Source organism: Scomber japonicus, chromosome 11 (assembly GCF_027409825.1).
Source record: "Scomber japonicus isolate fScoJap1 chromosome 11, fScoJap1.pri, whole genome shotgun sequence".
Taxonomy (NCBI): domain Eukaryota; kingdom Metazoa; phylum Chordata; class Actinopteri; order Scombriformes; family Scombridae; genus Scomber; species Scomber japonicus.
The window spans coordinates 19,387,989-19,404,096 of NC_070588.1; the positions used below are offsets into that span (position 1 = coordinate 19,387,989).

The window sequence follows — 16,108 nt, forward strand, 5'->3', positions numbered from 1 at the left end:
GTCCATCTGCCATTGACTGAATCACTCACTCCGATTTTGCAACTTCCAACTATTCTTTAGCTGTTCTGCATTTTCCCCAATGTTTGAGCTGTGGTTATCAAAAAAAAAAAAATTTAAATCCCTACACGTTTGAACATGCTGGGAGGAAAGTTTCCTCACACTGCACCTTGGCTTGCTCACTACTGCTATATTCATTAATTTGCAATATTTATTTAACATTAATTTATTTATCTGTGTTGTAAATTAATAAATATACAGTGGCATATCAAATATATAGCTCCATTTTACCAGATATAGACCAAACTGTTGTAAATTATGAGTGTGGAAGTTTTTTCCTTTGATTGAAGATGAGCTGTGGCTATTGCAAGAGGACCTAGTTTACAGCGGCCAGCACTTCTTTCAGCTGGGAACGCTATGCTGTCGAGCGTAAAATCCCAGGGTACTGTTCATTGTGGATTTAAAAAAAAAATACATATAAATAAAATAAAAACCCATCAAGCCCGACTATAGCGACACAGCATCACAAATTCACAGGAGAACATCATCATGAACAAACACAACATTTTGACATCAGAACTTAAAAAATACATAACCATTTCCCTGGGTCCATCTGCACAATGTCTTTTATGCTTGTATTACATAACACATAAATATGTTAAAACACAGAAACAAGCAGATGAAGGACTGTTGTTCTGTATCTCAGACTCAATTAGGTTCAGGGCTCATCTGATCGTGTGCGTGTGTTGTATTATGGATGTACCCCCTGCTGTGGGCTCAGATCCCACATCGCCAGCCTTCAACTCCTGCTTTTTTTTCCCCCCACACACCCCTTTCTTCTCTGCTAAAGAGGGCTCCCGCATGTCTCCTTTCTGGCTCCAAGGCGTGATCCATACACCCTTTTTTCCCCTCACTTTACTCTGTCTCCTGTCCTTATTATCTATACTTACTCTTGCGGATGGTGTTGTAGACCTCAGTTTGTCTGAGTTTGCTTTACTGGTTATTCACAGTGTTTTTTTGTTTTACGACCTGCTTGATTCCCCGGTCTCCTAAGAAAATGCTCACTCACTATTTGTGTGTGTGTGTGTGTGTGTGTGTGTGTGTGTGTGTGGCAAAATTGCACGGCCTTTTTGTTCTTCATCTTTACTTTTCCATTTCCTACATCTTCATCTTGTTCTTCTTTTCTCTTCCTCCTACTTAACCCTCCTCTCTACTCTCTACCTAATTTCCCAGTTGAACCACTTCATCCCTCATTCTGACTCATCTACAGCCTCTCACAGAGAAGAACAAAGAAGTGGAGGATGTGAATGAGCAGGATAATGGATAATAAGGATGAGAAAGACAGGTGTAGACACCATTAGTGCGTTTATCTCTCTTGCTTTTTCTTCCTGACCCAATGTGACTGCATGTGTTGCCAGCATCCTAGGTCAGTAAGGGATGTCTACTTTTGATGAGGCTGGACTCACATGAAGTGGAGCTAAGGATCGCCCACTCACTCTGTTTCCTCTCAGCAGTATTCTCAGTTTCACAGAGTAATTAACAATAATTAGCCTACTGGCTTTGCCAAATGGCCAATTGCTTTGCAGCAACACACACATGCACAAACAGACACTTAAGGCCATTACACACTGAATAGCAGTACCCACTTCAGCTATGGCTGAACATCTGCAGTGCCAGTAGTTTGAATGTCATTCACTGTAGTGCCAAAAGTATGTGGATACCCAGTTCATACTCGCTCTCAGTAAGAACCAAAGGAAAAGATTTCCAGGTTCTGTGTGGAGGAACGAAACAGGACTGCAAAAAATCCTGTCTTCAACCACATCAAACATCTTTGGAATCAATTTGAACATACAGCACCCAACCTCACTGATATTCCTATAGCTGAACAGAGAGAAATGTCTGCAGACAGGTTCCAAAATCGTGTGGAAAGCCTCCTAAGAACACAAGCTGTTATGGCAGAAAAGTAATGCCCATGGTTTTGGAATAAGATTGTCAAGAATCACATCTAAAAATAATGTCTGGGTGACCATGTATTTTGCGTGTCTGCATGATTTTGACTATGTTAGTGGAGCTAGCTGTGTCAGTGTAGCAGCTCTCTTAAGAGTTACTATTGAATACTTCACTGTGCTGTTTGTTGCAGTATTTAACAGTAGGCATACATAAAATATATTAAGTGCCAAAGAGAAAAAAGTGTTTGACGACAGATAAACACAATCACAAACACACTTTACACTAGCTTCACACTTTAATATTTAGCTTGGGATACAACAAGAAAAGAAGCAGGTCCTTAATTGCTAGACACCTGGTATGAACTCCTTCATTTTGATTGGCCATCAGCCAGTGGCAGCGTTTGTACAATGCCAAACTGAGGCCAAACTACCAATTGACTTTCAGCAGAAACAAGGAAATGTACTGTACTGCTTTTTCCACTTACGCATTTTAGAGGGGCACATAAACACTTAAATACACAAACAAATGCAGAGATCCACACAATGACATTACATCAGTGTGGGTGTTGTTTTATGTTGGTGAAAGGAAAGATACTTAAGGTTTATACTTGTTGGGAGCCAGAACATTTGTAGCAGTGATAAAATCCAGAGGGCAGTGATCCCTGTCCCCCACCTGCTGCAGTTCCCCCTATAATCATCTTTTCCCATGTCAAGACCACAGGAGATAGCAGAAAGTGTCAGGTGCTTGGTTCTTCACTTTTCATTCCATCAAAAAAAAAAAAAAACATTCCCACATGTGAAAAACAGTGTTGGAACAAACTGTTATTTCTTTCCTGTTGTTTCTTGTTTTCTGTAAGGATCCTTTTCTGCCTATGCAACTTAAATAGACAGTGCGCACGCTGCAGGGAGGTGTTAAGACTTTGGGTGTATGCAAAATGTACAGATCAGACCGTATAAATTATCATTTATTTTTTCTTTTCTTGTGTCGTCGTCGCAAAAATCTGTCTTCCTCCGATTCTGTGTCCTCGTGTCCCCCACTCTTCTATCCCTGTGTGACTGGACTTAAAAGGCCAGCTAGAGGGATGACAAACGTCGCTCACTTCAGAGAGCTAAGAGAGTAGGGGGAGATCGGGAATGGGGAGGGGATGAAAGCAACACTTGCAGATGAGGTAGAGCAGGATGAGAGTAGTTTTAAAGATTTATAAGGGATTGACAGCTTCTATGTCAGTCAAAAAAGCTGAATTACGCAGATAATGTTTTTCTTCATTTTCACATGTGAACTTACAAGATCTTCTGGTGAATCTTGTGGTGAAGAAAAGAAGTCTTAATCATGAATACTTTGAAAATCATGTGTATAAGTCTATGTTACAAATGCAAAATACTACCTTAAATCCTTATTTCCCAAAGATATGAATAGGCTTGATGTAGATTTGCCATGAACACACACAGTTTTTTGCAGTGGTAAAATGACCAACTGTTTTAAATATGTTAAAATGTACTGATCGGACAACAAATTTTAATGTCTGCGTTTACACTTAGGTAATATTATGGTAACACCTACATGAGCTAGGAAGATGTACAGCTTCACACCTTTTTTGCTTGGCAAAGTAGCTACATTTTCTTTGGACAAGTCTTGCATTTGTATGTGTGTGTGTGTGTGTGTGTGTGTGTGTGTGTGTGTTTGCTCTTGTGTCTATCACAATGTGGGGACTTTCTATCTGGGGTCAGAAAAGTGGTCCCAACATATTTTGAAATGGTGATGATGTTTTTCTTTTTCTAGAATTAGGTTAAGGTTTTAAAAATAGCATATGGCAGGTATGATTAAGATAGGATAAGTCAATACAATGTCCTTCCAAGTGACAAAAATTGAGTGTGTGAGTGTTTGTGCCGAGAATGCCATCTCATTCTGTTCTTAATCCTTCCCAGATTGAGGTCAGTGAGGCTATTGGAGCATCTCGGTGTGTTTATAACCTCATTCCGACCCTTTGAAACGCTGAGATTGGCTGGTGTGATCTGATTGGTCCTGTCTCCCAGACATATCTGTGTGTAGGGATCTGATTGGCCCAGAGGATTTGAGATGAAATCAGAGTGTTAAATATGTCAATAAGAAGACAGCCGAGTAGCGTTTTGGTTGCCGGGTGGTTGCTGCGCGTGCTTTATGGTGGCAGTGTCCCTGGTTCGATTCCGGCTGGGGACCTGTGCTCCAGGTTGCAGGGTGCTGCATTCCCCCATGTCTCACTCCCTCTTTCCTGCTGGCCTCTCTGCCACCTACTGTGGAGGGGAAGGCAAAGGCCCAAAAATAAATCTTTAAAAAAATAAATAAATGGAAAAAAAGACAGCCAAGGGACCGGAAGTAGCGGTATGGATTATGACCATATTAGATTGTGAACAATGAAAATGTTTCCACGGTCTGCCTGTACAGTGAGATTGTTAGTATCGTACTACTTTGCACGTTGTATCAATAAAGCTCTGTGACGGAGCGCAATCTGCTAGCAGGAGGCTAACTGGTAGCAGCAGTTGTTATAGTAACTCCCGGCTGTTCTCAGAGGCCCTCAGCTTCATGTGGGAGGGTTGCTATGGCGATGGCAGGTTGTAGCGTAGGTGTGTTGTTGTGGTAACAGTATGTCTATGTGAGGCTGCCGCTTATTCAGTGTTGACTGGAGAGTCAGAGTGAGAGGACTTGGCAACACCAGGTCCTTGAAGAGTTGAATCAGACTTTTATGATGCCTGCATAATGAAAATGATTTTTTTATTATCTTTTTTTTTTTGGCCAGAATGCCTAATGGTACAAGAGAGAGATTATACTAAGGCCAACTGACATTTTTAACAAAGTACTTGGTTTTAATCTATCACAACACTCTGATATCTATCACAACATGGCAAATATATGCACAATCACATATAAAAAATAATGATCAGACTCATGTCGAAAAGCAATTACCTTGGTCTCCAAAAATCTCTGTAATATATCTGTAAAACTCCACTTACTTAGAATGTAGACAACACAAATCTGTCGAGCAGAGCAATAAGAAAAGATATTACTAAATAATTTGAACCGTTAGGAGAGGTAGGTTGCTTACCCTGAAACTATTATGAATAAAGCATCTCAATATTAACACTGGAACAGGTCTACTTAAGATTCCCGTGTTAACTATTTTATCATACAAGCAACAAACAAATCTATCAGCACAATACTTTTACTGCTGCCTGTGATTAACCATTTTACCCCTTTGCTGCAAAACAGTTTCTTTAGTACTCAAGGTTTTTGAGAAGTGGCTCAGAAGTCATATTCAGTCAGGTGTTGTCAGTATTTTCATGATTGCCTCTAACTATCACAGGAAACTGTTTATTCTTGCCTGGACTTAAAGTATACAGGAGCAGAATGCAGTATCTCATTAGAGTGTTACAAACTCTGACCCACCTGATTACTCATTTTCCTTTCCTGCCGCTTCTGTTTTATAGCCGTTTCTTTCTTTGAGTATCTTGTTAAACTTCAGTAACCAGATGTCAAGCCTCTTCTCTCTGCCTCCGCTATCTTTTTTCTCGAATCTCTCTGCCTTTGTTCCCCCCCTCTCTTTTCCCCTACCCCTCCCCGTTTGTTTCATTATTGGTATCTGTGTCTCTGTTCTCGCAGCCCACTCTGTTTTTCTCATGTTCTCACACACAGACACATTGAAGATTAATATGGATCCACACACACACACACACACACACACACAGATACATACTTACTGCGTTTGCATGTATGTCTAGTGTGTATTTGCATATATCAAATGATCACAGAACTAAAGGAGAAATTCTCCCTCTCTGTGATTAGTCTTAGCAGGTGACGTGAGGAGAGGCACAGACCTCAAACATGCTGATTTGTAGTCTTCACAATGACAATCCCTTAAGAGCCTGAATAGCCAAACGTGTTGTCAAAGCAGTCCACCACTGTAAACCCACACAAAGCACTTCCATTTTCTGCCTTCTAAGAAGAGCTCACAGTCACTAAATAGCAATGCAAGAAAGCTTCTCTCTGCATTATTTGTTCAATACACTTTATCTCTTGCTATCTTAAATGGTTGACTGATGTCCGTTATGAGCCCCGAACACCAACATCTTTTTGAGGCATTGTGTATTATTACATGTGTGTCTGTATACACCATCCCACATTGAATGCCTGTAGCCTCAACCAGTGAGATCACTTCAGGATAGCAACCTTTTGCAAACACACATCCACAAAGAGAGCTCACACATGGAGTTATACTAAAAATTCTTGTTGTTCTTATTATGATTTTATGACCTCTATGCCTTTGGTTGCATGCATGATGCTCCAGTATCTTAGGTCCAGTGCTCTATATCACTTTCAGTCTCTCGCTGTCTCTTTTGCACACATGCACAAACACACACTGTCACGCTGGTACTGATCCAAAAATACTCCTTTTAGCTCTTTTTTTTTTTTTTTTTTTAACGCTATGCGTGTTTATTTCCGTAGATGCGTGGAGCTCTTCCAGCCTGCTTTCTGAAATTTATCACATCTTGACGTCTCTGTTGCTTCTTTGCACTTGACTGTCCCCCTCTCTCATCTCCTCTGTTCTCATCCATCTGGCTTGAAGTCTGTCCTCTGTTCTCAGTTGTATGTTAGATAGAAGGGTTGAGTGACATTTTTACCGCAGTTTCATCTAGCTGTTTTGTATATTTAGTATGTGTGATCAAAAAATGTTTGAAAAGTTTAGTGAGAGGGAGTGCATCTGTAAGGTTGAGTGGAGCTGGTTTTGTTTGCTAGAACTGTATGTCATATGTCATATAAGTGTCGGAGGGCTCTCTGGAGGCATCTGGCTATGTGAGATAGAGAAAAAGCCATCAACGCGCTGTGGCATGTGAAAGTCATGTATAAAGCAGGAAACAAAAAATGGTTGCATTAACACCTTTTCCTCACACTGGAGTGTAAATCAGATCTTGAACCACTTATAGCAGAATGCCTGTTTATTTTCACTTACGTAATAGTAGGCATAAACCAAAATAGTCTGCTTTATTATAGTCCTCCATATTTAGCTGCAACAATATTACATGGTATTTGAGATATATATTTATAGAGTAAAGGATTCATATGATTTTATGAAGGGACCAGATTACACTCTTACAAGATGAGTCATTGTGACCAGCCCTCCAGCAGCCTCTACATTACATATTCTAACTTTATCCCTGTTTTCTTGTTTTTGCAGTTATTGCTGACTCATTGACAGTAGCAGCTCAAGTCCAGACTCTGTCCAAGGTGGAGGGCGACACACTACAACTTACCTGTGAAGTGTCTCGCACCACAATGCAACACACTCACTTGTCAGTGGGTTGGTACCTGCGGTCCCCGGAAGACGGAGCTGCTCCACCTCAGGAGCTGGTCACCCTGTCAAGGGATTTTGTTCTGCGCTCCGGGGGATTGTACAGGCAAAGGATGATCGCAGGGGACCTCAGACTTGACAAAACCAGTGCCACGTCCTACAGGCTGACCATTCATAAGCTGCAGCCTGTGGACCAGGGCCTGCTCTACTGCCAGGCTGCTGAGTGGATTCAGGACCCAGATGACAGCTGGTTTGCCATGACCCGCAAGCAAAGTGACAAGACTCAGCTCCGCGTTCAACCCACTGGTGAGTGAAGGGGAAGAGAGATTTTTAAGAAAGAAGGGGGTGGGAGGAGAGAGCGTAAAGAACACTGGTTTACTCTGCACTCTTAGGTCCCCCCTTGTCCTTTTGACAGGCAGGCACACACGCATGTGGGCAGGCCTCCCCTGATTGCTGATGAGTATCTCACACTAAGCTCATTAGCTCACTAAAAAGGGCTTAACTCAACCTCCACAGACTCCCCACTTTTGTATTTGTGTCTGTTTGATGGGCAATATTACAAGCACATCCAGGAATAATTTAACTAGCTCCAAACAGCGTGAGAGTATGCCACAGGAGACCTATGACTTCCACATGTACCATATCTCCAGGCAATGGGTGGCCCAGAGATCAAAAGCCAAAAACTGTGTTTTTCACCCACTGCTGATGTGGAATTCCTTGCCAGTAATTACACCATTCTAGTTTGCTTGAGTGCATTGGTTTACTGCAGTTTTCAACTATGAGGGAGGAGAATGTCTAATGGGGAGGGGGGTGGGGGGGCTGTAGTAGGGATGCAAAGGGTCAAGTAAGAAGGGGTGCAAGGAAGGAAGTAATAAAGATTGGTTTGGCTGGTTGTTGGTGGAATGTGCCTCATATGACAATGATCTAATGAATTGTCAACCTCTGATGGACCAGAAACAAAGACAGCTTTATGATTCAAGGCCAAATCGGCCTACTGCCAGGCTGCTGAGTGGATGCACTGTGCTGTATCCTACACACAAAAAGTATTCCTTTGTATGCTCCCAAGGAAGGGCCATGGAGATGGGCGATAAACTGCTTTGACATTACCAAAGCAGCACGCAGTGGTGAGTGTCTCATACCAGTAAATCACTTCAAAGTGGAATCGTTTTGCCTTTCTCCATTAAGCATCAGACCCACACAACTTGATGGTGCCCCAGATAGTGCTGGGTGGATGAGAAGAAGAGTGAAAACGCAGATGTAAAGCAGGTTTGTCAGATGAGTTCCTGCTTCTTCAGGGAGGATACAAAAGGCACAAAGCGCTCCCCTTTCAGCACCCTTCGTAACTCTCTGTCTCCTCTCTGATCTATAATGGATGGAAGTGTTGTTGCGTGACAAAGAGAATAAAGCCGAGTTGCGCTGGCGTGTGTGGCTGTGGGTTTGAGTACTCAAACTTGATGAATGTGCATGAATTAATTTCTTTTTGTGTACTTTTATCACATGGTGAGGGCACAGCTTGCCTACCTTTGGGCTGAACTTGAGTATTTTTTGTTGCACTTGTCCATGCGCATATTTTACAGAGGCAGGGAGAGAGAAATTTAGAAAGGAGAGGGACTAGCTCCTCCATTAGACTCCGATTATAAAAGATGGAGTAGATCTCAAGACAGGCCCCATCACAAGCTAATCACCCACAGCCGGCATCAGAGAGAGCAGCCATGGACTGAATCCTAATGTACCTTTTTCTTCCAGTTTTTACCATCGCTCTCAGTCTCTTTTCTCTCACCTCCTCTCTTGTTCCTTGCACTCCCATCACCTCTCATTTTCTGCAGTCATGTCTCATCACTGCATTTTTTTCTTGCATCCTTAAATATTCTCCCTCATGCGCCCCCCCCCCCCCCCCCACTCATCCACTCAATCTGGTATTTGTGCTCAGTGCTATAAGTTTTTTTCTTATTAGCTCTGAACACTAACAAATGCCAGGTTTTACAAGTATTAGTTTTCCAATGTCTTAAAGAGCTTAATGTCCTGCTCCCTTGTTATAGGTGCAGCCACCTGTCAGCAATTTGTTTTTTCATCTGTGTGCTGTTCTCTTCATCCCTGTGGCATTATTTGCATGTATGTGTGCACTACGGCTGCAAGTAATAATTATTTCCATTAATGATTCATTTGGCTGTGATCTAAACCAGTTATTCATTTACTTTATTAAATTAGAAAACAAATAGTGAAAAACACCTAAGTAGAGATGCAGCCATTCGATTTATTTATAAAAAAAATGAAAAAAAAGTCCTCATATTTAAAGAACTGGAAATGAACAATGTTTAACATTTTTTATTAAATTAGTAACCTGAGTGATAACTTACCAAAATGATCATCAATCAAGTTAATGTTTATTGTTTAGTGATTGATGAGTTCCTAGCCATGCTACTATGATTTATATGCTGTGCTAAAAGGTGGTAAGCATTACATTTCACATCTCTGAATAGACAGTACAGTATGTGTTTGTGTATCATTATTTCCTATGTGTGTGTGTGTGTGTATATGTGTAAACAATACCCCCTTCCTCCCATCATAATGTTCCCAAGCATAGCAGCTCTATACCAACGGCAGGCTTTGAACTTTTCCACATGAGTGTGTTTGTCAGGAAGTCTGTTTAAAGTCTTTGTAATTACAGCTTGAGGCTACCACCTCACTGAGAGGCAGCACAGCCGTCTCTGATACATACTGTGCTCGTCATCTGGAAATTAATACAGCAAATACAACCACAGCTATATACATACAGTACAAGCACAACCACACACGCGCTAACAATGTGCATAATTTGGCCAAGCGCAAGAGCTAGCATTAGCTATGTTTGCTTTGTCTGTCTCCGTCTTAGGAGCAGGAGGAGGAGGAGAGGAGCGCCTGACTCTGTTTCAGACTGCTGGAGAGAATTTTAATTAGATGTGGTTTTTTTTTATTGCAGAGGTGATACCAAGGGGGGAGAGAGAGCAGAGCACTCTGAAAGATCAGCGTTTTATCATAGCGATGTGCTGTGTGACCTCAACCTTCTCTCCTTTCTCTTCCCTCTGTGTCTCTAGACAGAATGGCAATAACTCACACTAACTTCAGCACTAACTGACACCCTTTTAATGCCCTCTTCCAATCCTGACCACCTACAACTACAACCCACCTCACACATACCCTTCAGCTCTCCCGCTCTCTCTGTTTTAGCATGCAGGTTCAGCATCCCACACTGTAGACATATAAAAAAAAAATGCAGCATGTTGTGCATTTCAATCGTAGCCTATTTTTAAACATCAGTTTTGTCCTAGAAATCAGTTCAAGTTGTTTAGGAATTTAATGAATATCATCTTCTTGAAGAGATCTCCTCCACACCTACACTCTTTCCCTTCAGTTGCTTTGTTTAACATAGAGTGCTTTATCCAAGGGTTTTGTGCATTTACTGGTATTCGCAAAAGACATCCAACATTAGAAAAGGAATCATGACTTTTATGTTTTCCATGTGATGCCTGACTTTGTATTTTTGCAGCCAGCTAACCACATTTCTGATTGTTCTTCTAAACATCCCTTTAACATTGTCATTCCCTCTGACATTCCCACTTTTACCCATTCCTTGACATTCACTTTTTCTCTCTTTCAGATCGGGACTTCAGCATCCAGGTGAGCACGGAGCGACGGTCCTTCACGGCCGGTGAGCCGCTGGAGCTTCGCTGCACCATTGAGGCCCAGAATGTCCCCGAGCGCTTCTTCTCGGTGTCGTGGGTCTTCAGCAGCTCACCGGTGGCCGTGGTGGGCCCCAGTGCCGTGCCTGTCCTGGGCCCCGATTACGTCGACCGCGAGGCTGCTGGTCACATGACTGTGCGTAAAGAGAGCACTAACGTGCACCTGCTCAAGCTGCAGCACCTACGCCCTGAAGATTCTGGAAAATACATTTGCCGTGTGACGGAGCGAGAGAAGACACCAACGGGAGACTTCATCGACCGCAGCAAGAGGTCCCGCAATGTTCAAATCACAGTCCAGCCACTCAGTAAGTAATAATCTGTTTGCGAGAGGCAACTGGCTTAATGGCCCTGTCCTTAGTTGTCAATTACACCAAGAATGATGAGCTTTTCATAATAGCAGTTTTATCTTCATATAGGCAGTATAGAATGTCATGCTGTACTTCTCTCTAGCCACTCTCTCTCTCACTCTCCAATGTGGCCCATAACCATAGCCCATAACAGATAGCCGCACAGCCTCTATTGTTAGCTGTGAGTAAGTAGGGAAAGGATAATGCTGCTCTTATTCCTGATGTATTTTCTGTTTGAGTGGATTGCTAAGGATTGGTAATGCAGCATTATGGTCCTTCCCATTTCCTTGACTTAGCTGGGGTTTGGTAGTGGGGTGGGGTGTGTGTGTGTGTGTGTGTGTGTATGTTGGGGGGGTGTAACACTATAGTAGCATAATGGAGAGCAGAAGAGTCCAGACTCAAGGAGGCTGAGCTAACAGCCATGAAATGAAAGCGTGGAGAAAGAAAAGAAGCAGAGAAAGACCCCAAGCTCTCTAGGGCCCTCTAAGTGGTTCCCCGGGCTAAATTAATGTGTTCTGCTGGGCTAGACCTTTCCAGCTGGGTTAAGCAGGGCAGGCTGGCAGGGTTTTGTTAGACTTGCAGCTGATCAATGTAAATCTGCAGACAAACCTTCAACACCTCACATACAGTCCCTGCTGTCACTGAGATTGTTATTCTTTCAATGACAGCAAGAAAAACGCCCCCTTCACCGGCTTAGGTCGTTTGCCTCATCCCCTCTCCTCTCTGTGCCTCTATGTGTCTCAGGGTTGAAATGGTGTGCGTATGTGTAGCCAGCTGCTACCAGCATAATAAAACATAATAACCACAGAGTAGTATCTCCTCTCAAGCAGCCAACGCTACCTTTATCCTGACTGTGCTGCACCCCCTGCTAAATGAGCCCAAAACAATGGCCCTGAGCCTGCAGCAGTGTCCAGGGAACTTCTCTGTTTGGGAGGTTTTGTTTTCCCAACAAAAGACATTAATGCCCCATAAAAGATGTTTATAGGGTTTACACAGGATAATAGCCATGGTTATTGAAGGAGAACTTCCGTGAAACGCAACAATACCACTGAGGCAACATGTATATCATACACAAACAGTCCTCTCATGCCTGTTTTTTTCTCACCTGCACACACACACATAGACAGTTTCAAGATGTGCTTCATTATTCTAATTGGGGGAATCAGGTGAGGGTTGGTAACAGGGTGTGACATGGGGTTAAAGTTGATGAGTCAGAGGCAGGCAGAGGTGACAGCAAAGGGAAAACAGAGGTAAACACTTCTGACAAATCACTGTTGATGGATGAGTTTACCTTTGATGAGAAAAGAAGATAGAGAGAGGGAGCTTACTTGCCACACTGAATCTAGAAAGAATACAGCTAGAAAGAACAAGATGAGGACTGAGAAGAAAGAGAAGGCATTTTGTAGAAAGAAACAAAGCTGGTAGAAAAATGTTGAAATGTAAAAAATCTCTCAACTAAAGGAAGGAATGTCTGTGTTTTTCCACTAAGGGGTGGTTTTAGTGCAAAACAAATGCTTGCAATCAATTCAGCATCCTGAAAAACCCTAGTTTGACCCCTCACAAGCTACTTAAGGCAGAGATAAACATTTTCCACTTTTTTTTCCAATTTTCTCAATTTTTCACCGATAAGGTTCCAGGTAACCCAACTTTCAGGAGCTGTCACGGATTTTGCCACAGGAGTTGAATTTAAATCTTTTAATATGTGTTACTAGACACCCTTACAAACACATTGGTGAAGGAATTTATTCCCAGATTTTCACAATATTCTCTGACTATATGTATGCATGCATTCATGTATCTATTGACCCGTTCATCCGATCAACACACGTGGCAGGTGTATGGCCGGCCTTAATCAAAAATGGACACTCTTACCCCGTGACAGAAAGCATAGCGTTATCATCAAGTTTAGCATATCAGTAGCAGTAGCAAGTGACAACACAGAAGGTGGCTATTGTTGAGCGTAGGTCACTCGCTTTATGAAAGCACTGAGAGCCCAATACACAATGACTGTAGTTACTTGCATAAAACAGAGTAAATACTTCCACGGGCAGTTCAAAACCAGTTTACCTCATATGCTCTGAGACTGTGGTGATTTGTGAAGCACCACTACAGACAAAGCACAAATCTTTTAAGCAAACATAGCGTGAGCAGCACATCTAACAGATCAGCAGCAAGTGAATTGTTAAGTCTACACAGGAGAGGCATTTAGGTACATGGTTGAGTGTAGGTCACCCGCATTTTGGAAGCACTTGGAACACGATATACAATGACTGTACTTTGCACAGACAGTTCAAAATTAGTTTGTCTCATATGCTCCAAAGACTGTGGAGATTTGAAGTGCCACGACAGACTAAGCACATATCTTTGGAGCAAAACACACCAACTCAAATCCAAATTGAAGACACAGAACGATGTAAGAGCTCAATGTGATCAATCCACTTTATTTTAGAATACACATTATTTTATTTTTAAATGCAGCCCTTATTTTACTTGAATTAAGAGGGAACACTTACTTATTACTAGAGTGCATATTTGTTTTATTTACTCACTTTAATTGTATTCATTTTTCAGTGCATTAAAACAGTGGCCAGAAACCAAGCAATGGCCTGTTCCAAACAGGCACATTTTGAAGTGGCTCTACACTTGTAAAGTTTTTTTTTTTTTTAAAGGAAAGGGAAAGTTAGAGCTGCCCACAAACCTTTTAAGGTGAAGCAAGTTGTGTCTACATGTCCTCCTATTACATCTCAGTGTGAAAAAGTGTTAGAATACAATATGTTCTTAGCTGTGAAACCGCTCAAATGAAAGACAGAAAAGAAGAAGGATGAAGGGCTTTCCCTTTGTTCATTTGAGTGTGATAGAAGTAAGAAGCAAGTTTATTCCATATTCACAGAGAGCTCATGCTTATTAGGAGGACTGGCAAGCTGAGGGAAGCAGCAGAGCTTGGCCTGAGGGGAGAAAAGAAAAGGAGAAACCTTTAGCCACATCACCTAGTGACAGCAGTGCTGCCCTCGCAAGGCTAAGAGAGCTTTAGGGTCAAGCAGAGCTCCATGATGTATGATGGACATTGAAGTGATGAGAGTCGCGATAAAGCAGAAAAACCTAGAGGAGCGAGTAAAGTCTTTTATCCTCCTCCTCTTCTAAGGTGCCACTGAGCCTTGTGATCTGAGCTTTCTTTCCAGTGCCCCCATAGACTTGGTCAACAAGCTACACAGGGTTCAGGCTGTCACTCTGAAATGCCTGAGGCCAGTAACAGCCCATCGCTATCGTCTCTAACGCGCCCTTACATACATGCATACTCACACATACACACGAGCATGCAAACGCACATGCACAGCACTTGCACAGGATTGTGTTATACTCCCGGGAAATGGCTGAGCGGTTTGTTTTATTGCCCGCAGCCTCCTGTACTCTCTGAATGTTTTAACATAGAAAGTGTTACTCTTGTTGTTTCTGAGATTCAGTGTGAGAAGAGATGTTGAGGAAGGTTTTGAGTACCTTTTTCTTACTCCTTCTTTACTTGTCCTCATGTCTCCTATCTGACATATATGCTTGTTGTGCTCACCTCCATGTCTATCTCTTGTTTTTCTTCCCTCTCAGAGAGCAACATCACAGTGTTGCTGTCCAGTAACTCCTCAGAGGTCCTAGAGGGCAATGTGATGCAGTTGACCTGCTCGGTGCACTCTACTTCAGGCCCCCTGTCTGTCATCTGGCAGTGGACGGACAAGCAGGCAACCGGACCAGCCCAAGAGGTGGCATCTGTGGATCGGGATGGCACTGTATGGCATAGCCCCAGTTACAGAGAGCGCTCCAGCTATGGAGAGATCCGTGTGGAGAAGGTGCGGGCTGACACATTCTCTCTGTCCCTGTATAATGCCTTGCCTGGAGACGAGGGCCAGTACCGCTGCACGGCCACTGAGTGGTTTCAGACCGGAACTGAACCAGATCTAACCTGGGAGAAGATAGGAGAGAAGTCGGCCACCAAGACATTCACTGTTAAGACTGTTGGTGAGTTACAGCCTGGTCTAACCCCAATATTGTCTCTTATCTTCAAGTCAGTAAGGCATGTAAACTCTTACAAGACAGTCTGTCTCCATGCATGCACACCAAATGAAAAAGAGGCATATGGTTTGTGATTTACTAAAGACTGATGAATGGCTCAGGCAGAACAGGCAGTCCACATAGTAGAATGCACCATGGTTTATTCATGCTCTACCCTGGGGTAAGAGCTATTATGACACAAACACACACACACACACATACATGGACACTAGCACACCACCTGCCACATGTCAAGTGCAGTGCTTCAATGACACTCATCATAAATACACACACACACACACACACACACACACACATATATATGGATTAGCCTGAATTATTAAAATGGAAATGCAGCTGCAATGTGTTTCACAGTCTGTGGGTCTCCTCTGTCAGTGCTGAGTTAAGCTGAACATCCTCGGTACAGACTGAGGAAGCCACTGGAGCGGAGCAGTGAGGAGCTCGTTGGCCAGGAGTGCAGGGCTCAGTACACACACACACACACACACACACACACACACACACACACACACACATATGCACAGCCATACAGAGCCAACGGATTAGTTCCTTGCAGCAGCACACAGCGGTTCTGCAGAGAAGAGATGTCAGTTTTTAAGTGGCCATTTGTTAAGTTCGAGCAACAACAGAAACATTAGTTTGAGGAACAAGGGACGCATTATGCAAATCAGGGAAAAGAAGTCCGAAGCTGCTCATCTCTCCTCAGTTCTACTCCT

The 16,108-nt window shown here is 42.7% G+C and overlaps 1 protein-coding gene across 1 annotated transcript in view; it reads left to right on the top strand.

The window, feature by feature from the left end:
- Positions 1 to 16,108, top strand: part of igsf3 (immunoglobulin superfamily, member 3) — a 70,285-nt gene that overhangs the window by 34,959 nt on the left and 19,218 nt on the right. The window contains exons 3-5 of the mRNA XM_053329028.1: positions 7,154 to 7,573; positions 10,905 to 11,291; positions 14,931 to 15,338. Of these exons, the coding sequence (XP_053185003.1) occupies positions 7,154 to 7,573; positions 10,905 to 11,291; positions 14,931 to 15,338 (1,215 nt within the window). The remainder of the gene's footprint in view (positions 1 to 7,153; positions 7,574 to 10,904; positions 11,292 to 14,930; positions 15,339 to 16,108) is intronic.